Source organism: Rhinoraja longicauda, chromosome 3 (genome assembly GCF_053455715.1).
Source record: "Rhinoraja longicauda isolate Sanriku21f chromosome 3, sRhiLon1.1, whole genome shotgun sequence".
Classification (NCBI taxonomy): domain Eukaryota; kingdom Metazoa; phylum Chordata; class Chondrichthyes; order Rajiformes; family Arhynchobatidae; genus Rhinoraja; species Rhinoraja longicauda.
This window is the reverse complement of record NC_135955.1, coordinates 76889963-76915352: the sequence shown is the minus strand read 5'-3', so window position 1 is coordinate 76915352 and position 25390 is coordinate 76889963. Positions and strand designations below refer to the sequence as shown.

The 25390-nt window shown below is 44.2% G+C and overlaps 1 protein-coding gene across 4 annotated transcripts in view; it reads right to left on the bottom strand.

The window, feature by feature from the left end:
• The window catches only part of LOC144592115 (multiple C2 and transmembrane domain-containing protein 1-like), a 368260-nt gene that overhangs the window by 262794 nt on the left and 80076 nt on the right, over positions 1-25390 (bottom strand). For all 4 annotated transcript variants that reach the window (XM_078396486.1, XM_078396489.1, XM_078396487.1 and 1 more), the window contains one exon: positions 8433-8547. In XM_078396486.1, coding sequence (XP_078252612.1) covers positions 8433-8547 — 115 coding nt within the window. The remainder of the gene's footprint in view (positions 1-8432; positions 8548-25390) is intronic.

The window sequence follows — 25390 nt, the reverse complement described above, 5'->3', positions numbered from 1 at the left end:
GTATAACTGTAGCTTCCCCACCTCCAGCTCGCTCTCTAGTGCCAGTGATGACCACGGACAGCTAGGGCATAATGTGTGTAGTGTTATTAATAAACTTATTTAGTAAAAGACTCTGCGTACGAGTGACATCCATTTACATGGTGTCAGATCGGTAGACTTGCGTCTCCTGTTTACCGGTTTTTATTTTATTATTTGTTTCTCCCAATTGTGTCCCCTCCTTCCACTTTGCTATGGCTTCCTCGTGTCGTCGTCCGGACACGCTCGTTTTCGATGGGGACATAGTGCACCGCTGGACGGTCTTCCAGCGGGACTACGAACACTATATCGCGATTGCCCATCCTGATGCAACTGCTGCAGTACGAGCTCACCTGCTCCTCAACCTGGCTGGTCCGGAGGCAATGGAACGATATGCTTCGTTCGATTTCGTCCCTCCGGAGGACCGCGACGACCCGGTATGTCTCATGGCCAAGTTCACTGCCCTGTGTGATATACCCACCAATAACATTATCGAGCGTTTTAACTTTTTCACGCGTCGTCAGGCTCCTGGGGAGCACGTTGACACCTTCATTGCTTCTTTGAGGCATATGGCTCGGAGGTGCCGCCTTGAAAAGATCACACCCGACGAGATGATCAGGGACGTCCTGGTCAACGGTCTCCTAAACTGCAAGCTACGTGACGAGCTCCTGATGAAGCCTGACCTGTCGCTAAAGGACGCCGTGCATGCTGCACGCATGGCTTCTGCTGTTGCCTCAGTATCTCGGCCGGCGTCCCATGACATAAATTTCACCGGACGCCGGCGGCTAAATGCCCCGCCGGTCAGGGTCGACCCCTCCGCGCCCACTACGGTCACCCCTCGCCGATGCCCAAACTGCAACTTCTCGTCACACCAGTTCAACGTTTGCCCAGCGCAGGGCAAAACCTGTAATTCCTGCGGGAAAATGAACCACTTTTCTGCAGCCTGTCGTTCTCGTGGGAGACCTGTCCCTGCTCCTAGAAGGAGTCTAAACAACCTTGCGAACAGTGATAGCGCAACCGGTTCCCAGCACCAACACGAGGAACTCCCCGATCCAGATACAGTGTTTTCGCTTTTGGGTGCACCTGCGTTGATAACGGATCCTTCCGTGCATGTTACTGTCAATGGACACTCCTTCCCTGCCAAGGTCGATACTGGTGCTTTTGCAAATGTTATGTCTGTTGGCCTCTTCGAGCAGATAAGCTCGGGGGAGAGGGTTACTCCTGACGACTCCCGCCTTCATGCCTATGGGGGAGGTGTTCTGGTTGCCGTGGGGAAGGCAACGGTTATCTGTACTGTTCTGAAGACCTCTCGGCCCCTCACGTTCCTCCTGCTAGCATCTGACAACGTCACCCTGCTGGGCGCCCGTGCATGCCAGGACTTTGGCTTGGTTTCATTCCACCGCGACATCCACCTGGTGGAGGCCCCCATGGACCCCCTGATCGAGTATCCCGACCGATTTGATGACGTCCTGGGGAAGCTGCCCTGTGCCTACAAGATCGTTGTTGACCCGGGGGTCAACCCGGTGGTTAGACCGGCCCACCGTGTGTCTTTTGCCATGAAGGGCCGCGTGGAGTCCACACTACGTGGCATGGTGGACATGGGCATCCTCAAGGAGGTGAGTGCCCCCACCCAGTGGGTCTCCACCATGGTGGTCGCTGCCAAGAAGGATGCGAGCGAGATCAGGATCTGCATCAACCCGAAAGACCTGAACCTGGCTATCAAACGCCCGCACTACCCCATGCGGACGGTGGAGGACGTCGCGGCACAGGTCGGTCCAGCCACAGTTTTCTCGGTCCTAGATGCCAAGAGCTCCTTTTGGCAGATCCCTTTGGATGCACGTTCCTCCTTCCTGACCACCTTCAGCACACCTTTTGGCAGGTTCCGTTTCCTCCGCATGCCTTTTGGGATCAACTCAGCAAGCGAGGTTTTCCAGCGTACAATGGAACAGCTGTTTGCCGGGTTGCCATGCGCCATCATTGTGGATGACATCCTGGTGTACGGGAGGGACGTCGCCGAGCACGACCGACACCTCCGCCAAGTCCTGGACAGGGCTCGTGAGATCAATCTCAAACTCAATCAACGGAAGTGTCGATTCCGCGTTGAGGAAGTCACCTACGTTGGCCATGTTTTCACGGCGGGGGGCCTGAAGCCAGACCCCGAGAAGACGGCGGCGATCACCGATATGCCCGCTCCCACTGACGTGCCCGGCCTGCAGCGCTTTCTGGGCATGGTCAACTACTTAGGCAAGTTCATACCCGACCTCAGCGAACTGAGTGCCCCCCTGAGGGAGCTGACCAAGAAGGAATATGCCTGGGCCTGGCTCCCGCACCACCAGTCGGCCTTCGTGGCCCTGAAGTCCAGACTCGCACGGACCCCCACTTTGCAGTTTTTCGACCTGAACAGGCCAATCGTCCTCACCTGCGATGCATCTCGGTTCGGCCTTGGTGCTGCCTGCCTGCAGCTCTATGACGACCGGCAGCTGCCCGTCTCCTATGCCTCTCGCACAATGACCCCTGCTGAACAGCGATACGCGCAGATTGAAAAAGAGCTCCTTGCCGTGGTGTTCGCGTGCTCCAAATTCAAAGACTACGTTCTGGGCAACACCTTCACCATCGAAACTGACCACCAACCGCTGGTCTCTATTCTGAACAAGCCCATCCACGCAGCCTCGTCCCGTTTGCAGCGGATGATGCTGCAGCTTCAGCGCTTTACCTTCGATATCGTGTACCGCAAGGGCAAGGAGATGTTCGTGGCAGACACTTTGTCCCGTGCCCCACTACCTTCCATTTCCCGCCATCCGTACGAATCGGCTGACCTGATGGTGTTGAACGTCAACATCGTTCCATCTTGGCAGATGCAGTCCCTGGTCACACACACTGCCGCTGATCCTGCCCTGCAACAGCTTGAGAGCGTCATCCGCCGTGGCTGGCCTGACCGACGGTCTTCCCTGCCGGCTGGTGCCGTGCCCTACTTCCTGGTTCGGGATGAACTGGTGCTGCACGCGGGCGTGGTGGTGAAGGGTCACAAGGTCGTGGTGCCGGCCGCGCTGCGAGATCACTACTTCAAGACTGCCCACAACGGACACCCCGGGGTGGAGGCCACTTTATCCCAGGCCCAAGCACAATTTTACTGGCCTGGCATGGTTCGGGACATCCGGGACAGGGTCTCCGCCTGCGCTGCCTGCAACCGCCTACTACCTCATCAGCAGCGCCAGCCTCTCCTGCAGCAGCCGGCTCCCGAGTTGCCGTGGATGGCTGTTGCCGCCGACATTTTCGAGTGGCGTGGCAAACACTACCTGGTCCTGGTGGACTCCTACTCCAGCTGGTTCGAGGTGGACCTGCTGCCGTCCCTCACGTCTGCTGCCGTCATCGGGAAGCTTCGCCGCCACTTCTCTACCTTTGGTTCCCCGGCATCCCTCCAGTCCGACAACGGGAGCCAGTTTACCAGCGCGGAGTTTGCCGCGTTCGCCACCCTGTGGAACTTTCGCCACATCACCAGCAGCCCCGAGTACCCGCAAAGCAATGGACTTGCAGAGCGCGCTGTCCGCAGCGCGAAGGAACTGATGGAACGTTGTCGGTTTACCAGTTCTGACTTGTACCTTGCCCTCCTCAACCTCCGCAACATCACCCGGGACCCCGCGCTCGGCTCCCCGGCCCAGCGCCTCATGTCCCGCACCACTAGACCCCCCATCCCCGTCTCCCAGCAATCCCTGAAACCAACGGCTCGCAGCCCTGCAGCTGTCAAGGAGCGCATCATCGAAAAGCAAGTGATTCAGAAACGCTCCTTTGACAAATCGTCCCGTCCCCTTCCCCCTCTGTTCGCTGGCCAGGTTGTCCGGATGGAGTCCGCCTCGGGTCACAACCGGCTGGCCGTGGTCGTCGGCAATGCTGACTCTCCACGGTCGTACCTGGTTAATTACGAGGGCACCGTGTACCGTCGTACCCGACAGCACCTGATGCTGGTCAACGAGCCTGCACCGCCTCCCGCGGTCCCGTATTCACCTCCCGTCCAGTCACCGGTGCCTGATGTGCCTCCTGCTCCCGTCCATCCTCGCGTGCCCCAACCTGCGCCGTCTCGACTGTCTGTGCCCGGCTCGCCCCAGCCCCCTTCCCCTCCTTCGCCTGCGCGTTTGCGGGTATCGCCGCCCGGTTCTCCTCCTTCCCCTGGTTCCCCTGCCTCGGTACCCGCACCCGTCCCTGCTCTTCCTTCGGCCGAAGGGGATGGGGGGTTGCGCACCCGCTCTGGGCGAGTGGTCAGGCCGCCTGTCCGGTACGGTGGGTACGAGTAGTCTGTGTGGTGCTGCATTCTATCTGCTCCCTGCTTATAGTTTAAGTCTAGCGTATGAGCCGTGGTCGCTTTTGTTTCCAAGAGGAAGGATGTAGATCAGTGCATGTTCCTTTAACATAGTGACCTCACCACTACTAACCACTCCCCATGGTCTCTTGTATAACTGTAGCTTCCCCACCTCCAGCTCGCTCTCTAGTGCCAGTGATGACCACGGACAGCTAGGGCATAATGTGTGTAGTGTTATTAATAAACTTATTTAGTAAAAGACTCTGCGTACGAGTGACATCCTTTTACAGCCAGGTCCTTGTTGTTTGGAGAAGCCCAGTGTTGTGTTCTGCATTGCACATTCCTATGAAAGTTTGGACAGTTAGTGGGGCCCTGCCTAAGGCTATGACTGATAGGCTACTACTAAAATGGAATTTTTAAACGCACAAAATTAAATCAGATAAAATAAGTTTACTCTCCATCCCCCCATTACCCTGGGAGACAGAGAGTGAGAGAGTCTAAACTACCACAATGGGAATACACTGAAACTGTCTAGTTGGCTGAGAACATACAACAGTACAACACAAGAACAATCCCTTCAGCCCACAACGTCTGTGCTAAACTGATGGTGAGACCAACTCCTGTCGGCCTGCACATGAACCGTATCCCACGATTCTCTGCATATTTATAAGCCTATCCAAAATTATTTTAATGCCACTATCGTATCTGCCTCAACCACCATCCCCTGCATGGTGTTCTAGGCACTAACCATCCTTTGTGTGTAAAAAAAAATCTTGCCCTGCACATCTCCTTTGAACTTTCTCCCTCTTCATCCACTGTCCTACCCTCATCAATCACCTTCGTCACCTCCTCAAAATACTTAAACAAGTTAGTAAGAAATGACCTGCCATGTACAAAGCTTTGCTGACTGCTCAATTTGGAAGCAATCCTATCACAAACCATCTTCTCCAATAACTTCCTTACCACTGACATGTGGCTCACTGGCTTATAATTCCCTGGATTCTATCTACTTTCCTTCTTAAATAAAGGAACAACATTTGCAGCAGCACAGTGGATAACGGTAGAGTTGCTGCCTTTTAGTGCCAGTGACCTGCGTTCGATCCTGACCACCAGTGCTGTCTGCATGGGGTTTGTACGTTCTCCCTGTGACAACGTGGGCTTTTTCCGGGTGGTCCGTTTCCTCCCACACTCCAAACACGCGCAAGTTTGTAGGTTAATTGGCTTCGGTAAAATTGGAAAAAGTGCGCCTAGAGTGTATTGGTGTACGGGGTGATCTCTCGGTGGCACACACTCGTGCCATAGGGCCTGTTTCCATGCTGTATCTCTAAAGTCTAAAGCTACTCTTCGTTCCTCTGGGACCTCACTTGTAGCTAGAGAAGCCGCAAAGATCTTTGTCAGGGCATGCACAATCTCCTCATTTTCCTCTCAATAATCCCATCAGGTCCTGAAGATTTATCCACCTTAATGCTCAACAAAAGCCCCAAGACCTCCTCCTCAGTCTCAAAGTGCTCACATATTAATATTCTCCACACTGATCCCATTGTTTTCCCTGACCTTCTCCTTGGTGAAAACAGGTGGCAAGTACTCGTTTAGTACCTCCTCTACATCTCCAGACACGAAGCACATATTGCACATGAAAGTCAACAATATCCTTAGACACTCACTTCGTAAAATGTTTTTTTTTGTGTATCTTTCCCTGTTGTATTGTGGCTGCATCGAACTTGGTCAGTAGGTGCAGCATAGGTGATAGTAGGTTTTCTAAATGGCCCTCTGAGAAGATGGACCTGAAAATGGTCATGGAGACAATCTCAAATACCTGTAGCCCAAAAAGCCAACTGAAGTGCACACTATTTCACTTGGGTGACAGTGGTCTGGACTGTCTGGCTAAATAGCAAGAGGACTGGTGAGTGAGGCCACATATTACATGTGTCCCAAATTTGTGCAGAATCTATCTCTATGCTGTCCCATCAATTTCAAACCATTTCAGACTTTGAGCTTGTTCTGCAAGTGTGAAATCAAATTATCTTGTGCCATTGTCACAATCTTCTTACACTGTCTGCAAGGCTGTGGTTCTTGAGTATGTGAAAGTTAGAATATATGTGCAAGCTAGTGATTATTGGTGCAAGACTGGAAATATCTGATCCCTTCTAATGTCAGCTGGCTTGTAGCTGGTGAGTATTTTAATGAGAAATGACCTGGAATCACCAGGTGTGGTATGAATGATCTGAAGGGGAGATGGGAGTTATCATGGCATTCTGCTTGAGAATCAAAGCATGTTGGAGGATCTAGAGCCTCCCAACGGTTCAAGTTACTGCAGAACTGACGTTGAAGGTTGTGATGCACAAGTAAAAGATTCAAGAGCCAGATTTCAAACACTCCCCAGGTGATAAAGTTCTTCCTCAATTCCTCCCTAAACCTTTGCTTTTCAGTTTTAAATACTTCTGATGGAGAAAACTATAATTTTATCTGCTCTATCGATGCTCCTCACTTTCTGCTCTATTTATGCCGCTCAGGAAAGAAAGGAAAAGTAATAAGTTTGCGCATACACCATCTACAGCCGGAAAAGCAAAAGAGATTATATAATATCGAGATGGAATATGAAAAGTGTAACTACTATGAGGATGCCTCTTCACCGGGCTAACATTTCTAAAATGACTAACACAATAATGGCCAGCAACAATTCCTCCATCAGGGATAAAACATGCAAGGCTACCTCTCCACTTGCTACAGGTTCTGTGATACCTGTTCAGCAAGAGAGTCGGATGGGTGGTTTACAGATTTTGGCAATCTTTGGGAATATTGGCAATTGTAGCAGCATATTGGCAATTGTAGCAGCATCAGGTCTTTTAGAATGCACTCTTCCATCAACTCCCCGTTGGATTGCAACCTTGTCGTGGTCGGGGAGCTTGTGTGTCTCAGTGACCCCATGAGCTATGCCAGCGGAAGATTCGTCTCCTGTTAGGGTTTCCCATGCTGGACAGGTCAAAGGGTAGAGACGAGACGAAGAGCGATCCACTGGATCTCCAGGTTGGGGGTTGAACACAGGGCTAACAACCCCGCCTCGTTAAACGAATATGGTACGCAAACACCAACTCTACTGGGCGTGGCGGACTTCCAGGGCTATCGACAGACGATGGAATTGACCTGGGGTAGTGTCCAGAAACTAGCCCAGAACAGACAGGCGTGCAGGACCTTCGTTGTTGCCCTGCATGCCAGGAGGCATAATGGGCAGTAAGTAAGTAAGTACTCTTCCATCAAGAGCTCCAGCAGAGTCATAAGAAAATGAAGTTTCTATTCTCTCCTATATTATGCCATTTTTAATTGCTTGTGGATATTTTATTTGCTTCATAAATATTGCCACCTGTTCAGGCACTATTTACTGCAGCAACATACATAATATTTAACTGATAATGGATCCAACTCATAAATAGTGCAATCTGTGCTAAGTGAGCCCTGAAATTATTGGAATGAACAGGGCACAAAATTGATGAGATGACTTTTAAAGAGTGTAGATTAATTTGCTTATCCCAATCTATTATCAGGATGTTATTGAATTTAGCTCTGATAGCTTTCAATATTTATTATGCACCAATGCTAAAATGTTCTTTGGAGGTACTTTTTCAGTGTTTTGTATATGTTCATAAATTTATCTTAATAATAACAAACAGCCAGTTGTATTGATTCAATTATGCACAATACTCATGGTGTGCAATAGTTTTTCAAAAGTGAGTTATAACTATAAACTCAAACTATGGTGGTTAGACTTCGATAAATTGCAGTAACATAAGATGTACATTCTAAGAGGAATATAAAAAATCTCCTGTTTCTCAAACCAAAAGAATTTCAATCTAATTTTCTGTAAAGGATTGCATTCCACGGTGCATTTAATCCAGTAGAGAAAATATATAGTTTTATATTAAGAAAATAAGGACACAGTGATTTGTACGGGTGTCAGGGGTTATGGGGAGAAGGCAGGAGAATGGGGTTAGGAGGGAGAGATAGATCAACCATGATTGAATGACAGAGTAGACTTGATGGGCCAAATGGCCTAATTCTGCTCCTATCTCTTATGACCTTGTACAAAATAAGAGCAGGAAGAAGAAACTGTGCTTCTATTTCTCACCTCTCCGATCTCGAACTGCGAGCTTATGGCCACTCTTCAGCAGAATGTTCAGCTGGTACATTCCTGCACTTGCTGACAGGTGATCTACGTTACTTGATCCAAGTACTTGGCTCCCCTGCAGAAAGTAAATGAAATAAATAATGAATCACATCCATTGAAAAGCTGCCACTTGGATAGCTTCCTAACATAGGTTGTTTATTCCCCATGTTTTCCTTCAACTGTGTCCCTCCAGCATGTATTATTGTCTACATTGTAAGCCAGAGTGTTTCAGAGTATTGAACTGTAGCTGGTTGTTGGAAGGTAATTGTCACACCCCTTCCAAACTTACTTCAATGGGTCTACACTATAAAAGCATTTACTAGACATTCTTGACAAGAATCCCTCTGCTAATGTATCTTCCAATGTATCGAAGGGGGAAGGGAGGGGGGAAGGGGGGGAAGAGGGGGGGAGGGGAAAGAGGGGGGGAGGGGGAAGAGGGGGGAGGGGGAAGATGGGGGGAGGGGGAAGATGGGGGGAGGGGGAAGATGGGGGGGAGGGGGAAGATGGGGGGGAGGGGGAAGATGGGGGGAAGGGGGAAGATGGGGGGAGGGGGAAGATGGGGGAGGGGGAAGATGGGGGAGGGGAAGAGGGGGAAGAGCGGGGGAGGGGGAAGAGCGGCGGAGGGGGAAGAGCGGCGGAGGGGGAAGAGGGGGGAGGGGGAAGAGGGTGTGGAGGGGGAAGAGGGTGGGGAGGGGGAAGAGGGTGGGGAGTGGGAAGAGGGGGGAGGGGGGAGGGGAAGAGCCGGGGACGAGGGGGAAGAGGGAGGAGGGGGGATGGGTGGAGGGGGAAGAGGGGGGGAAGAGGAAGGGGGGAAGAGGAAGGGGGAGAGGAAGGGGGGAAGAGGAAGGGGGAGAGGAAGGGGGAGAGGAAGGGGGGAGAGGAAGGGGGAAGAGGAAGGGGGAAGACAAAGGGGGGAAGAGGAAGGGGGGAAGAGGAAGGGGGAAGAGGAAGGGGGAAGAGGAAGGGGAAGAGGAAGGGGGAAGAGGAAGGGGGGAAGAGGAAGGGGGGAAGAGGAAGGGGGGAAGAGGAAGGGGGAAGAGGAAGGGGGGAAGAGGAAGGGGGAAGAGGAAGGGGGGAAGAGGAAGGGGGGAAGAGGAAGGGGGGGAGAGGAAGGGGGGGAGAGGAAGAGGGGGGGGAGGAAGAGGAAGGGGGAAGAGGAAGGGGGGAGAGGAAGGGGGGAGAGGAAGGGGGAGAGGAAGGGGGAGAGGAAGGGGGAGAGGAAGAGGGGAGGAGGAAGAGGGGGAGGGGGAGAGGAAGAGGGGGAGAGGAAGAGGGGGAAGAGGAAGAGGGGGGTAGAGGAAGAGGGGGAAGAGGAAGAGGGGGGAGAGGAAGAGGGGGGAAGAGGAAGGGGGGAAGATGATGAGGGGAGGAAGAGGGGGGGAGAGGAAGAGGAAGAGGGGGGAAGAGGAAGAGGGGGAAGAGAAAGAGGGGGGAAGAGGAAGAGGGGGGAAGAGGAAGAGGGGGGAAGAGGAAGAGGGGGGAAGAGGAAGAGGGGGGAAGAGGAAGAGGGGGGAAGAGGAAGGAAGGGGAAGAGGAAGAGGGGGGAGAGGAAGAGGGGGAAGAGGAAGAGGGGGGAAGAGGAAGAGGGGGAAGAGGAAGAGGAAGAGGGGGGAAGGGAAAGAGGAAGAGGGGAGAGGAAGAGGGGGGAAGAGGAAGGAAGAGGAAGAGGGGGGAAGGGGAAGAGGAAGAGGGGGGAAGAGGAAGAGGGGGGAAGAGGAAGAGGGGGGAAGAGGAAGAGGGGGGGAAGAGGAAGAGGGGAGGAAGAGGAAGAGGGGAGGAAGAGGGGGAGAGGAATAGGGGGAAGAGGAAGGGGGGGAAGAGGAAGAGGAAGAGGGGGAAGAGGAAGAGGGGGAAGTGGAAGAGGGGGGAAGAGGAAGAGGGGGAAGAGGAAGAGGGGGAAGAGGAAGAGGGGAAGAGGAAGAGGGGGAAGAGGAAGAGGGGAAGAGGAAGAGGGGGGAAGGGGCGTAGAGGGGGGAAGGGGCGGAGAGGGGGGGAAGGGGGGGACAGGAAAGGGGGAGGGGGTTGCTGCACCAATGTAGGAGAGGTTTGAAATCTAACCAGAGCCACTGCAACTGGTCTCCTGTGTACCAAAGCAAGAAAAAGGAACTGTAAAAATGTAAGTAAGCTCTTTTTCATTAAGCCGTAAGGAAAGACAGAAAGTGTTGGAGTAACTCAGTAGGTCAGGCAGCAACCCGGGAGAACATGGACAGATGATGTTTTGAGCCGGGACCCTTCTTCAGATCTGTCTGAAGAAGGGTTCTAACCCGAAACGTCGTCTATCCACGTTCTTCAGGGATGCTACCTGACCTGCTGAATTATTCTGGCATACGTGTCTTTCTCTGGTATAAACCAGCATCTGCAATTCCTTGTTTTTACAAGCCCCAAGTAACAGTGATTTGTGAGTTCTGCAGCTGGTATCTGGTTTATCATCTGTCATCAAAAGAGCATCTTAAACTTAAATATCATCTGCACCATAGAAAGAGGTCCCAAAGAACGCTACGAAAAATGGCACAAAATAATACAAGGCCAAATGAGTCCACCCAATCAATGAGTAAGGGTAGGGAGAATGTAGGAAAGAAGTTGCTGGGGGTTATGGAGAAAATACCAGAGTTCAGAACCAGAGCAGAGAGAACCATATTCCATAAGTCATTTCCAGAAAGGTGGAAACAAAATAGAAAAATGGAATTAAAAAAAGGTCTGCTTCACAAGGAGAGAAATATTGAGGAATATATTTTCAGCTGTGAGATGAATCATTTACTTTGATACGAATTAAAACAAAAACAGATTTATTTAGAAAAATGTTAACATTCTGCTAAATATCACTGTAAAGAGTTACAAGAGTGCTGATACATAAAACATTGAAAATTAAAATGCTGTATGTTAAAAGGTGTTTTGGCCTTTATTTCCAAAAGGAAAAAGAAGAAAAATAGAATTTGAAACAAAAAATAAAGAATAGTGAGAACACTCAGCAGTCGTAGCGTTTCATAGAATCATAGAGGAATATAGCACCAAATAGGCCCTTTGGCCCATCATGTCCTGCCAATCATCAACAACCTAACTATATTAATCTCATCTCCAGTACTTTATTTATAGTCTTTTATGCCTTGGCAATTCAAATGTTAATCCAGCCCTGTCTAATGACTCTCTGACAATGACCAATGTTGTATCCTCCATGGGGGTCAGGCCCTGCAGGAAAGTCTCTCCACTTAGTTCATCAGTTCTTGCTACCTCTAATTGCAGAAACTTGTCTTCTACAAGAATGAGGAAGTGTTGTGGATTATAATGGGGTGGTGAGATTGACATGGTTCAACAGGCAGTTTATGCATGTTGTGGTATGTAGCGTGCGTTTGCAGCTATACTAAGTTTATTGGGATGAAGTTAAGCAACCTGATGTGATTAGGCACTGTAATTATGTGGTGCCATTCACAAAGATTTTTGGTTGGAACTGAGGTTTTGCAAGTTTAGTGGCGATTCTGGCTTCAGAGTCTCTGGCAGAATTCTGGCAAAAAACTGTGACAATTCAACGGCTCCTGGGACCGAAGACGGTCCCGCTGTACAGGCAGCCATAGCAAGTGCTTGCCTCCAGTACACCGCGTGTCCTTCTGAAGACGTTGCATGGCAACAGTATGGGTCGGGGTCGTGACCTCGCCTGCCGTGCAAGGTCCCTATAGGAATGGAAGACTACAGTGCAAATGTCAAAATACAGGAACAAATACAGGAAATACAGGAATAAATAAGGATTCAGTGAAGATTTAAGGTTAATAGACGATGGGATGGTTGAAAATTGTTGCCAGGTCCTGCAATTGTTGTCTTACTAAAGTGCCAAAGTGACTAGCAAATTTCCACTAGAAACAGCCAACATGCTCATAGTACATTTCTGTATTACATAGGCATTTAAAATTTCAGTGTCTGTGCATCAAGTCTGCTGATGGTACCTTAAGAGTATAAGAAATAGAAAGCAAAAGAGACTGCAGATGCTGGAATCCAGAACAAAAAAAAACCAAAATGCCGGAACAAATCTGTAGGTCAAGCAGCATCTGTGGATGCAAAAGGTGCAAGTTGTCATTTGAGCTTGAAACCCTGCATTTGAACTAAGAGGGAAGAGGAAACATTGCTAGTATTACAGCCATGTGAGGAATGGGTAGGGCAGAGGTTTCTAAGTGATAGGTGAAACCAGATGGAGAGAAGGGTTTATGGGCAGATGGAATGAGTCTCGGTGAGAACAAAAGGCCACATGGCTCCTCAAACCTGTTCTGCTACTCAACAAGACCATTGTTGATTGTATTTTGACCTTGCTTGCAGTTCACTTTTGCCCCTGCTTGCAGTTCACTTTTGCCCCAGGTTGTGATCTTTATAGAGTGAAATCCAATGGATTGTTTAAGATATTTCATCTTTCGAGAAGTCAATTAGATTAAGATGGTTTGAGATTTAAACACAGACTTTGATGAGAAAGGAACAAATTTGCTGGCTGAATGAGTGCCATTGGGAACTAAATAACAATAGGAATTAGTTTCAGAGTTGGAATGAAATACAAAGTAATTTAAACATGGATCTTAAAGACATTAAATGGTACGCTAACTGAGATTTACGGCTTGTATTTCTGTGTCATTTAGGAACTTCAGGATGTTTTTTAAATGTCACAGTGTGGAGTGAATTTAGAGTCTGAAGGAAGGTCCTGACCCGAAACATCACTTGTCCATTCACTGCACAGATACTGCCTGACCCGTTGAGTTCCTCCAGTGCTTTGCATTTTGCACTGGAAAAGTATAAAACTGTCTTTCAGTACACTTGATTAGGAACTATCCATGCATCCCATTTTATTGTTATAATTGTAAGATAGTATATGAGCTTAGAGTTTAATCACAATGTTCTCTCTTGTCAACCTAGTGTTATTTTTTTGTGGCTAATTTCTAATAACATTGAAAGTGATTGCAATCCAATGATGGAGTTGATTTTACTTCACAGTCTACAGAAAAGTAACTAACATCTATTTGATTTTTATCTCCTGCTGTAAATCGAGGTAATTCACACAGTGCCGTTTCATTCAGATTTATACATTCACTGCATAACTAACTATATGATTATTTTCAAACTGAATAAACATCTATGAGGTTGCTTACTACCTCAAAAATAATCAACCCAAAGCCTTGAACTACTAGTTTAAATCAATTAGTTTTATTCTAAAGACAGAATTTTATCTTCATAGTCCTAACAATAATGTTACATTAAGTATTTAGTTATTGCCTCATACATTTATCATCACTTCTGATCCCATTCTTAACCAGATACTTATCCAGGTCATTTTAAAGGATTGATCAACATTTGTGTTTTGCTTTCCATAGAAATTTACTCTATACATTTTTCAGACCCTGAGAAATGCTTTCTGAAACTCAAGCTGCACTTGAAATTTTAGAAAAATGTATTCAAGTTATTCTCGAACTCTAATTTATCAGTTAATTAAATAATTAACATAGTAAATATCTTTGCCTTTCTGTATTATACAAATATTAAACATATTTGCTGCACATAGATTGCTTATTTCTGCTGCACAAAATTGCACTAACAGTTAACATTAAACCAGTTAATTTTCTATTGTTAAAACTGAATTTTTATAACATTTAACATTTCTAAACAATAACTTCCTCATTATTAATGGGAAGTAACTCGTGGGAAGAAATCCGACGACATTTAGGAAAGGGACTGACATTTAGGAAATAATCTGATTTTCACAATGTCGTTTGCAGAAGAGTTCCTCTGCTTTCCTTCCAATTGTGTTTGTTAAATATTCTGCTTTCACTTGAGAGAACTACGGATATGATTTAATATTCAAAAAGAAATAGATCTGACAGTACACCACCCACTTAGTTTTGCTATAAAGCGTCAATTTGGATTATTTACTCATGTCTCTAGGGTGGGGGTCAACCCTCTGGGATGAACCCATAATCTTATGATTCATTTGTGAACACACTACTGCTGAGTCAAAGCTGCCAATTTGATAAAGCACTGTGACATATCATGTTACTTCACAGGGTTGAAGAGCATTACAGGCAAACCTTTGAATTTGATGAACTATTGGAAGCAGGCTCAATTCCATGGAGTGCAGGAGGATGAGGAGTGACCAATTTGAGTGTATAAAATCATGAGAGGAATAGATCAGGTAAGCACACAGAGCCTCTTGCCCAGAGTAGGGGAATCAAGAACCAAAGGTCAACGGTTTAAAGTGAGGGGGAAAGATTTAACGAGAACCTGAGGGGTAACATTTTTTACACAAAGGGTGGTGGATGTATAGAACAAGCTTCTGGAGGAGAAGTTGAGGCAGGTCGTATCGCAATGTTTAAGAAACATTTAGACAGGTATATAGTTAGGAAAGATTTAGAGGGATATGGGCTGAACGCAGGACTAGTGTAGATGGGGGAAGTTGGGCGGCATGGGCAAGTTGGCTAAAAAGGCCTGTTTCTATGCTGCATGACTGTCTTCATGAGCAAGTTAATTTTGAATCCAAGTGATCACTGCAGATCCCATGCATCTTAATCTATTAAATCAGCCTACCATGACAGACTTTATCATAAGCCTTACTAAAATCCATATAAACAATATCCACTGCCCTACCTTCTTCGATTACCTTCGTCACGTCCTCAAAAAAACTCAATCACAACACATGACCTGCCGCAGACAAGGCCAGGCTGATGGTCCCTAATTAGATTATTCTATTCCAAATGTGAGTAAATCCTATCCTGAATAATCTTCTCCAATATCTTCCCTACCATTGATGTGAGGTTCACTGACCTATAATTTCCTAGTTTATTTTTACTTCCCAATTAAACATTATAAAAACATGTTACAAAACTAAAAAACACTATTTGCGTGGTCGGCAGGACCTCGCCCGGACGCTCGGCGGACGACGGGACCGGGAACCCGCCCAAAGGCTAGGCAGACGGTGTAACTGGTAGACAGCTCGAGTTCCTTGTCGACGGCGTCCATCTGACTGAACGGAACTGGTCTTGGTTTAAAAAACTTAGGGACGGCATCGCCTTTGAGTATGAGCCGTGCCTTCATTTTTGTGCATTGCCCGAGTCCAGGTGCGAAAACGGCCGGAAACTGGTCAAGAACCTTCTGCATATTGTTCTCACACTTGCTGACAATGTTGCAGTCCGTAGTAGATGACAATGGCATAGTTGATCCATCGTAGATCAAGGCGTTCATGTCAAGCTTGAAAGCACGGGGGGGGGGGGGGGGCGTGTCCAATGTCTGGCTGAGTAGACATAACTTTTCAGCACTCCCGAAAACAAAGCCCTAAACTACCAAAAAAAAGACGCACTAAAAGAATTCAAGTAGTTTAATTTAAAGTTAAAAGTATACAGAACGTACTGATGACTCCCAAGAAAGAAAAGAATGGAGCACAGCTGCCACAGAAGAAAAAAAATCGAAGGTAGGCCTACAACCCCGACGGAGCAGGGGCCTGGATTTGAGGAGCCCTCAGCAGGCGGAGAGGCATGGTCCTCTGTTGGCCGAGAGGCTGAAGTTTTGGAAACGAGTGACGAGGAGGGAACTAGCAGTGGAAGTGGAAACAAGGAAGAAGGAGATCAAGAAGATTCAGAGATTAAAATTAAAGCGATGCTTGAAGAAATTATTAACAGGCTCAAGAAAATTGAAGGAGATAACAAAGTGATGGAAAATGAAGTGAAAGCATTGAGGAGAGATAATAAGGAACTGCATAAGGATAATAAGGAAATATATAAGATTGAAAAAAATGGAGGAGAATTTTCAAACAGTGATAAACAGAGTGGATAATATAGAAATGGAAAATGAAATGTTAAAATCTAGAGTGGAAAAAAATGAAGATAGTATTACTGCTGCAACAATTGAAAGCAAAAAGATCGTGGAGAAGTTGGACGCCTTGGAAAACTACAGCAGGAGAAATAATATTAAAATTGTTGGCTTGCCAGAGGGAGTTGAGGGGGAAGACCCAATCAATTTTTTTCAAGATTGGATAGTGACCAGTCTGGGAATAGATAAACAAGGACCGATGGAAATAGAAAGAGCACATAGGGCTCTAAGACCGAAACCTTCGACTAATCAAAAGCCAAGATCTGTGTTGATTAAATTCTTAAGATATCAAGATAGAGAATTGGTCCTCAAATCAGTCGGGATGAATATAAGACAGGGAAAACCAATAGTGTATGAAGGTACAAAAATATTTTTTTACCCAGATATTAGTAATGTCTTGTTGAGCAGGAAAAAAGAATTTAATAAGGCAAAAAATATTTTATGGAAGAAAGGTTATAAGTTCATTTTACTGCATCCTGCTACTTTGAAGATCATGATCAACATTGGAGAAAATAAATTTTTCAAAGACTTTGTCAGAGCACAAGATTTTGCTGAAGAATTGCCATCGAGAATTGATTAAGAAGATCCATGAATGAATGATTATTAACAAGATCTGTATACTATAGAGGGGATCAATTGTATTAAGGATAGTTAATCTTTAGAAGTACTTGAAATATCGGGGGGGTTGGAGAATATGCATGCTCTACCATAATCATGGGCACAAGTGTGGTGTGGACCACACCTCGTATAATAGAGGGGGGTAATGTTGTTAATCTATTTATTAACAACATTAGAGGGAGGGTTTACTTTTCTATCTTTCTTTTTTCTTTTCTGTTTTTGTACCTGGACGATGGAAGGGAGTACACTGAAATACGGCACAACGTAAATATTGGAAGAGGTATCAAGGTAAGGAAGAAGGGGAAAAAAAAAAAAAAAAGAATGAATGGATAATACATTAAATTTTCTAAGTTATAATGTGAATGGGTTAAATGGACTGATAAAAAGGAAGAGAATTTTAACACAGATGAAAAAATTGGAAGTGGATATAGCTTTCTTACAAGAAACACATCTAACGGAAAAAGAACATCAAAAGTTAAAGAGAGACTGGGTAGGAAGTATGGTAGCATCTTCTTTTAATTCAAAAGCAAGAGGGGTTGCTATCCTATTTAAGAAAACGCTACCAATTAAGATACAAAATATTGTAAGTGACCCAGTAGGTAGATTTATAATCGTACATTGTCAGATTTTCTCAGAATTGTGGACTTTAATGAATATATATGCACCAAATACAGATGATGAGAAGTTTGTGCACGATACTTTTCTAAATCTAGTGGAAGCACATGAAAATATATTGGTAGGGGGGGGATTTTAACTTTTGTTTAGATCCAGAAATGGATAGATCATCAAGGACAATGACAAGGACAAGAGCAGCGAAGATAACATTGAACTTAATGGAAAATTTAAATTTAATAGATATTTGGAGGAAAAGCCATCCTAGGGAAAAAGACTACTCCTTCTATTCCAATAGACATGAGACATATTCTAGAATAGATCTATTTTTGATTTCAGCTCAATTAAGGGGAAGAATAATACAAATAGATTACAAGGCTAGATTGCTATCGGATCATTCACCATTATTAATGAAAATTAAGATGCCAGATATAGAACAGTCAGTATATAGATGGAGACTTAACTCTTTACTATTGAAAAGGCAAGACTTTTGCAATTTTATTCGAGGACAAATTCGATTATTTTTGGAAACAAATTTAAATTCAGTTAATGATAAATTCATTATATGGGATGCAATGAAGGCATATTTGAGAGGCCAAATTATAAGCTACTCATCTAAGATAAAGAAAGATTATAGAAAGGAATCTGAAAGATTAGAAAAAGAAATCACCGTATTAGAAAAAGACTTACAGAATGCTTCTTCAGATACAAAAAAAATACAACTTGGAAATAAATAATTTCAGTACAATACTTTACATACTTATAGAACAGAAAAATTAATATTACGAACTAAACAAAGGTATTATGAATTAGGAGAAAGAGCGAATAAGGTATTGGCATGGCAACTGAAAGAAGAACAAATATTAAGAACAATAAATTTAATTAGAACAGATCAAAATACTATTACTTATAAACCTAGAGAAATTAATGAGGTATTTAAGCAATTTTACACTAACCTGTATCATTCTGAATCTGAAAAGGATGAAATTAAGATAAATAATTTCTTATCTAAGATACAATTACCAACAATTTCTAATGAGGAGCAGATGGGACTAAATGCCTCCTTTACTTTGAGAGAAGTGGAGGAAGTACTACATTTTTACCAAGTAATAAATCACCAGGGGAAGATGGCTTCCCGCCAGAGTTCTATAAAAAATTTAAAGATTTGTTGTTACCAGTATTTATGGAAGTGATACAACACGCGGAATAAACTTCTACATTACCGGAATCCTTTTCAATGGCAATCATAACTGTAATTTTTTAAAAAGGGAAAGACCCTTCAAAAGCATCGTCGTATAGACCAATATCACTGTTGAATGCAGATTATAAAATAGTTGCCAAGCTTTTGGCAAAGAGACTGGCAGAATTTTTACCTAAGTTGGTTAAAGAGGATCAATCTGGATTTGTCAAAAAAAGGAGAATATCTGATAATGTAGCAAGATTTATAAGTATTTTACATTTAGCACAGAACAGAAAGGAATTAAGCGTAGCAGTTGCTTTAGATGCTGAAAAGGCGTTTGACAGGTTAGAATGGGATTTTTTATTTAAAGTATTAGAGAAGTATGGATTGGGGAATGGTTTCATTAACTGGGTAAAAGCTCTTTATAAACAACCCAAAGCCAAAGTGGTGACAAATGGCCAATCTTCTCAACCATTTAATTTGGAAAGATCTAGCAGACAGGGACGTCCCTTGTCACCAGCTCTATTTGTACTGGCTATTGAACCTCTGGCAGAACTAATAAGATCAGATTCAGACATTAAAGGATTTAAAGTTAATCAGGAAGATCACAAAATTACTTTATTTGCAGATGATGTCTTAATTTGTCTTACTAGACCATTGGAATCCTTAAGAAAATTATATTTCAGATTGGAAGAATACGGGAAAGTATCAGGATATAAAATTAATAAAGATAAAACTGAAATAATGCCTCTTTTTGAAGGCAATTATGACCAATGTAAAAGAGAAAGTCAGTTTAAATGGCAAAAAGAAGGCATTAAGTACTTAGGAGTTAAAGTAGATAATAAGTTAAATTAATTTGTATAAATTAAATTATAAACCACTAATAAAAAAAATAGATGAGGACCTGAAGAAATGGATGAATCTTCCAATTACATTGATAGGGAGAGTGAACTGTATTAAGATGAATATTTTTCCGAGGATACAGTATTTATTTTCAACACTGCCTATACCTTTGCCAAATAAATTTTTTCAAGAATTGAACAAAATTGTGAGGAATTTTCTTTGGAAAGGTAAAATGCCAAGAGTGTCTCTGGAAAAATTAACATGGAAATTTGAATTAGGTGGACTGCAATTACCAAATTTTAAAAATTATTATCTGGCAGCACAAATGAGTTTTATTTCATCCTTTTATCAAGAGGGTGGAAAAACAGCATGGGTTAAAATTGAAATGGATAAAATAAAAGAGTTATGTCCAGAAGAATTTATATATAAATGGGAAGCGAAGCTATTAGTTAAGGATAAAGAGTCACCTTTGCTAAAACATTTAATTAATACATTGTTGAAAACAGTTAAAGTTAATGATAAAAGATTTTTTTTAACAGCTAAAACTCCATTAGTAAAAAATAGATTATTGCCGTTTGCTTGGAATAATCAAATACTACAAGTCTGGGAACAGAAGGGTATTAAAAATATAGGAGATTGCTATGAAGGAAATAACTTTTTGACATTTTCTCAATTGAGAAATAAATATCAAATTCCAGGGAATAGTATTTTTTTCTATTATCAATTACAATCTTTTTTAAGGGAAAAGTTAGGTAAAAAAATTTGGAACAATTGATGAATAAGATCATACCATTGGATTCAAGGTTGTTTTTATTGGGAGATACAAAAGGAATATTACCAAAGCTAATTTTAGATAAACATCAGGAAAGATTTCTCAAAATAGCAATAGCAGTAGCAAAAAAATGTGTAGCGGTCACTTGGAAAGATCAAAATGAAATAAGATTTGAAAGATGGTATGCAGAAATGCGTAGTTGTATCCCATTAGAAAAAGCAACGTATAATCTGAGAAATGGATATGACTTCTTCTTGAAGGTGTGGGACCCATTCATTTTAAAGCTAGGATTAAGAATTGGAAATATTTAAATTCAGGATTGTTTTGATACCTTTAATAAGAATTTAATAAGAAATTACCCGGAAGTGTCCCCTTCTGGACTCCAGGTTTCTTTCTTTCTCTCTTTCTTTTCTTTTTCTTTTTCCTTCTTTTTAACTGGGGGGTGGGGGGAAGGGGGGGTGTGGGAGGGGAGATAATACAGAACAATACATGTATAATCGAATTTATAATGTAGTTATTATTGCTTACTATGAAATGTAACATGTATGAGTTCTGTTAAAACTTAAATAAAATAAAAATAAAAAATAAAAATAAAAAAAAGCTTGAAAGCACGGATCTAGTCGATGGTGCACAGGGATGTACCTTCTTTGCCAACGACGATCAGCGGCAACATCTGTGCCATACCATTACAGGAAATGGTGACAGTGCATTTGCCTTTCGTGGGAATGGCCTGTCTTCCGTATCTGAAAAGGCGGATGTTGTCCAGTTTCAGTTTCGGCGATCCGATCCTCTCCCAGATGTCCTGACCCACTAGCGACACAGCCGCACCAGTGTCCACCTGGAACTGTAGATCAACGTTTGAGACCCCCAGCGAAATCCTCGGCTTGTCGGTGATCTTGGACACACCGAGCACTTCAATAGAAATGGTCTTTGTGATTTGGTCAACTGTGTTTTGTGCTTTCTTGCCCTTTCTCAGCTTTCCTACGGATTGACACACTGCCTGGAGATGACCTTTTCGGTAACAGGCATAACAAACGGACTCGATATACGGGCACTCACGGTGATGATGAGCAGTCGAGCCACACTGGTAGCAAGGTTTCGATCCTCCCCCCACAGGGGGACGTCTCTTCTGAAACTGTCCCTTCTTCTCCGGATTTGCTCTGGGTTGATCAAATGGTTTCTGGCGTTGCGGACGAGTCTGACGAACTGTATGCACCTCTTAAGGGAGCTTCGACGCTGTATCGGCGGCCATTTTGTGCAGTTCTTTACTTAGCAGCTCGGCCATCTTAGCACAATGCAGCACATTCTTCAATGAGGCGTCCGATTCCTTGAGAATCGGCTGCTGGATGAATGCGTGCCTGCAGCCCATGACCAGTCTATCCCGCAACGCATTGTCTTGGCACTTTTCGCAGCATTGAGCTTTAAAATCACATGCCTTTGCCTTGGTGCGAAGTTCGGCAAGACATTTGGTGATAGATTGCCCTTCCTATTGCACTGTCCAGTAGAAATCAAGGCGAGCTGTGAAGAAATTACGACTTTCTTCCAAATGCAGCTGCAAAGCCATTGTGATTTCAGCATATGAAACTTCAGTTACTTCTTCTGTAAGTAAATTTTGAAGTAGTGCAAAAGTTTCTGGAGACATTGATGAAGACAAGAGAGCCTTCTTCCTCAGGTCAGTCCTAATTGCCATACTTTCAAAATAAAACTCATCGCGCATTAAATACGACGACCTCCTTTCTCGCTCGGGATCGAAGCGATCAAATTGCAGAGACATGATTTTTCTTTTAAATCGAAAAATAGGCTCTTATCTGGGTCTTTGGACACAATCCAAGGTCTCCCACTCCTGACACCACTTTCGTGTTCTTGTTCTATGACTGTATAAAACTTGAGAGTCTTCAAGGTACACCAGAAGTCTTTATTACAGTAACTCAACGCTGGCAGCAAGACAACTAAAATGGCTGCAACCCCACTCCACAGTGTGTACAGCCAAGATAACTATGTACAAAACATCTCCCTTTGTCCTGTGCAGTGCCACCTGCTGCATGGGAGGAGCAACGGGTTCTCCCACCCCACACAGTCCACCAAACATCACAAGTCTGTCTGTTGTTATTCTATTTGTTATTTTTAGAATGTTTTAAAGAGTATGTTTTAATGTTTCTTGGTTTGTTTTATGTTGGAGGGTGGGGGAAACTTTTTTTTTCAATCTCTTACCTCAATGGAGATGCGATTATTTTTGTATCGTATCTCCGTCCCCACTTGCGGCCTAACATCCTGGAGTTGGTGACCTTTCCTGGAGACCGACCCGGCGCTCTAAGCCGCAGGAGTCTGCGGGACTTTAACATCGCGGAGCTTGCGATCCCTTTGCCGGGGATCGAAGCTCCAACCGCGAGGCCTGTGGACTTTAACATCATGAAGCCCGCGGTCTCTGGTAAGAAGAGGCCGACTCGGGAGCCATGCTGCGGAGAGAGTTTCAACCGCCCCGACACGGGAGTTTCGATCACCCCGACGGGGGCTTCGATCGTCGGCTGCGGGGGCTTTGATCGCCCTGACTGCGGATGGTTTGACTGCCCCGACCGCGGGAGAACAAGAGGAAGACGATTAAATTTTATTTCCTTCGTTACAGTCAGGAATGTGGATTCCACTGATGGATGTTTATGTTAAGTTTTATGTGGTTGTGTGTCTGGTTGCTTTTCACTTAGTATGGCTGTATGGTAACTCAAATTGCACTGTACCTTAACTGGTACATGTGACAATAAACTGACCTTGAAACCTTATTTTGATAACCCAGTCGAGAAAATGGTTTATTTGGAACAGACTCTCTATCACTTTCTTATCATTCACTTACAGTAGTCACAGAGTCTTGGAATTACAAAGCATTTATGTCATCTGTTCTAGTACTTTAATACTTCAACCCCTGAAAACATTGTGTGATTATGTCCAGCAACATCATCATATTCCTTCCAAGGTTCAGTGTTGAATACTTCACAAATTACCTGAGATGGCATCTGACTGTTGGAACAGTCTGAATAATGGCATGGTGCTTCACATATGTTAACTTTAGAAGATGTGTTTCTTATATATTTTAGTATCTTAATCATTGGTGCCATGATGTAATATTCCAAAGAACTAATAATTTGAGCATAATGTGTATTAACATGGAGCTAGGTCAATAAGACAGGCATTGCAGATAATTAAATAAAAATGATAAATGTGCAGGAATGACTGAAGCAGGAGTGTATTTATGATTCGTAGACTGAAAAGGGAACATGCTTGGAGTAGGATATTAATTAAAACATATAGAGAATATACGCTAATGAGGGCTGCTCCCTTACCATTGAACAACACATCCCAGAAACAGGCCCTTCGGCCCACAATATCCATGCCAAACATATTAAATTAAACGAATCACCTCTGCGCACAAGTTATCCATATCCTTCCATTCCCTGCATATCCATGTGGCGATCTAAAAGCCTCCTAAATGCCTCTATTAAGCAGTGAATTTGTGAATTAACAGTCTTATCACTGCATCAAGGACAACTGCAGCAGGGTATAAATCAAATTATATCAAAGACGGCACAGTGGCGCAGCGGTTAGGTTGCTGCCTCACAGCGCCAGAGACTCGGGTTCGATCCTGATATGGGTGCTTGTTTGTGCGGAGTTTGTACGTTCTCCCAGTGACTTGTGCGGGTTTCTTCAGAGATCTTTGGTTTTCTCCCACACTGCTAAGACGTACAGGTTTGTAAGTTAATTGGCTTGGTATAAATGTAATATTGTCCCTAGTGTGTGCAGGATAGTGTTAAAGTGCGGGACTCGTTGGTCAGTGCAGATTTGGTGGGTCGAAGTTCCTGTTTCCACACGGTGTCTCTAAACTAAACGTCAGGGGGAGCAGTGCCCATAAAATGAAAAAGTAGAGTTGATAGTGAATAAGATGTAAAGATATTCTACTGCAGAAAAGGACAAGATAGTTCAAGAGGTTGTTAATTCCCATGTAAGATTAGCAAGAAAGTGTACAGTATGAGTGTGGAGTGAAGAGAGAGAAAGAATTATCATCTTCCAGGAGGATCAACAGACTAATGAAGGAAGAACAGACTGCACCCCAGTCACTCCGAAGGGCATAAGGAATAGGAGCAGAATTAGGCCATTTAGCCCGTCAAGTCTACTCTGCCATTCAATCGTGGCTAATCTATTTCTCCCTCCTAACCCCATTCTCCTGCCATAAACCCTGACACCCTTGGACTGGCTGCTGATGTTCCATGGAACAGACTGTGACTATTATCTTTATTATTATGACTATTATGTCAATTATTGCTGCCAGCTACTGGATACTTAATAAACCTCTTGAGGTTATGACTAACAATCCAGTACACAAGGCTTTTTGCAGTCATGAATGTGAATTTGCAATTAAATTAAAATTCAATTTTTTGAAAGCAAAATTAGAATTGATGGGCTCTTACGTAATCAAAGTTGTCCACAATTAAAGCGTAATTTCCGACATTGTGCTCCAGTTACTTTCAGATTACAGTCAAAAATATTTTCATTCTTTTCACTTAATGTGGGTTTATTGCGAAATCTATTTTGAATATCAGTTTAGTTTATTGTCACGTGCACCGAAGTACAGTGAATACGAGCCTTCTTCTCTACAAAACAAACAGTTGCAAAAACTAAAGTTATCTGAAAGAGTACATCAAACTGAAAAGTGCATGCTGCCTTTCAAGAGAAAGTATTGGGTTTAAAAATAAGTTGAGCTACAAAATCTCAGTTATATCTTAATATTACAGGTGTTCCCACACTGCTTTTTTTAGTCTCTCCTAGATGCTGCCTGACCTGCTGAGTTACTCCAGCATTTTGTGATACCTTCGATTTGTACCAGCATCTGCAGTTATTTTCCTACCTTATTTTTAGTGTGCTCAATGGGCAGACAGCGATCAGACAGCATGTTTAAGGAACTGCCGATGCTGATTTACACCCAAGAGAGACACAAAATGCTGGAGAACTCAGCGGGGCAGGCAGCATCTCTGGAGTCTGAAGAAGGGGTCTCGGCCCGAAAGGTCATCTACTCCTTTTCTC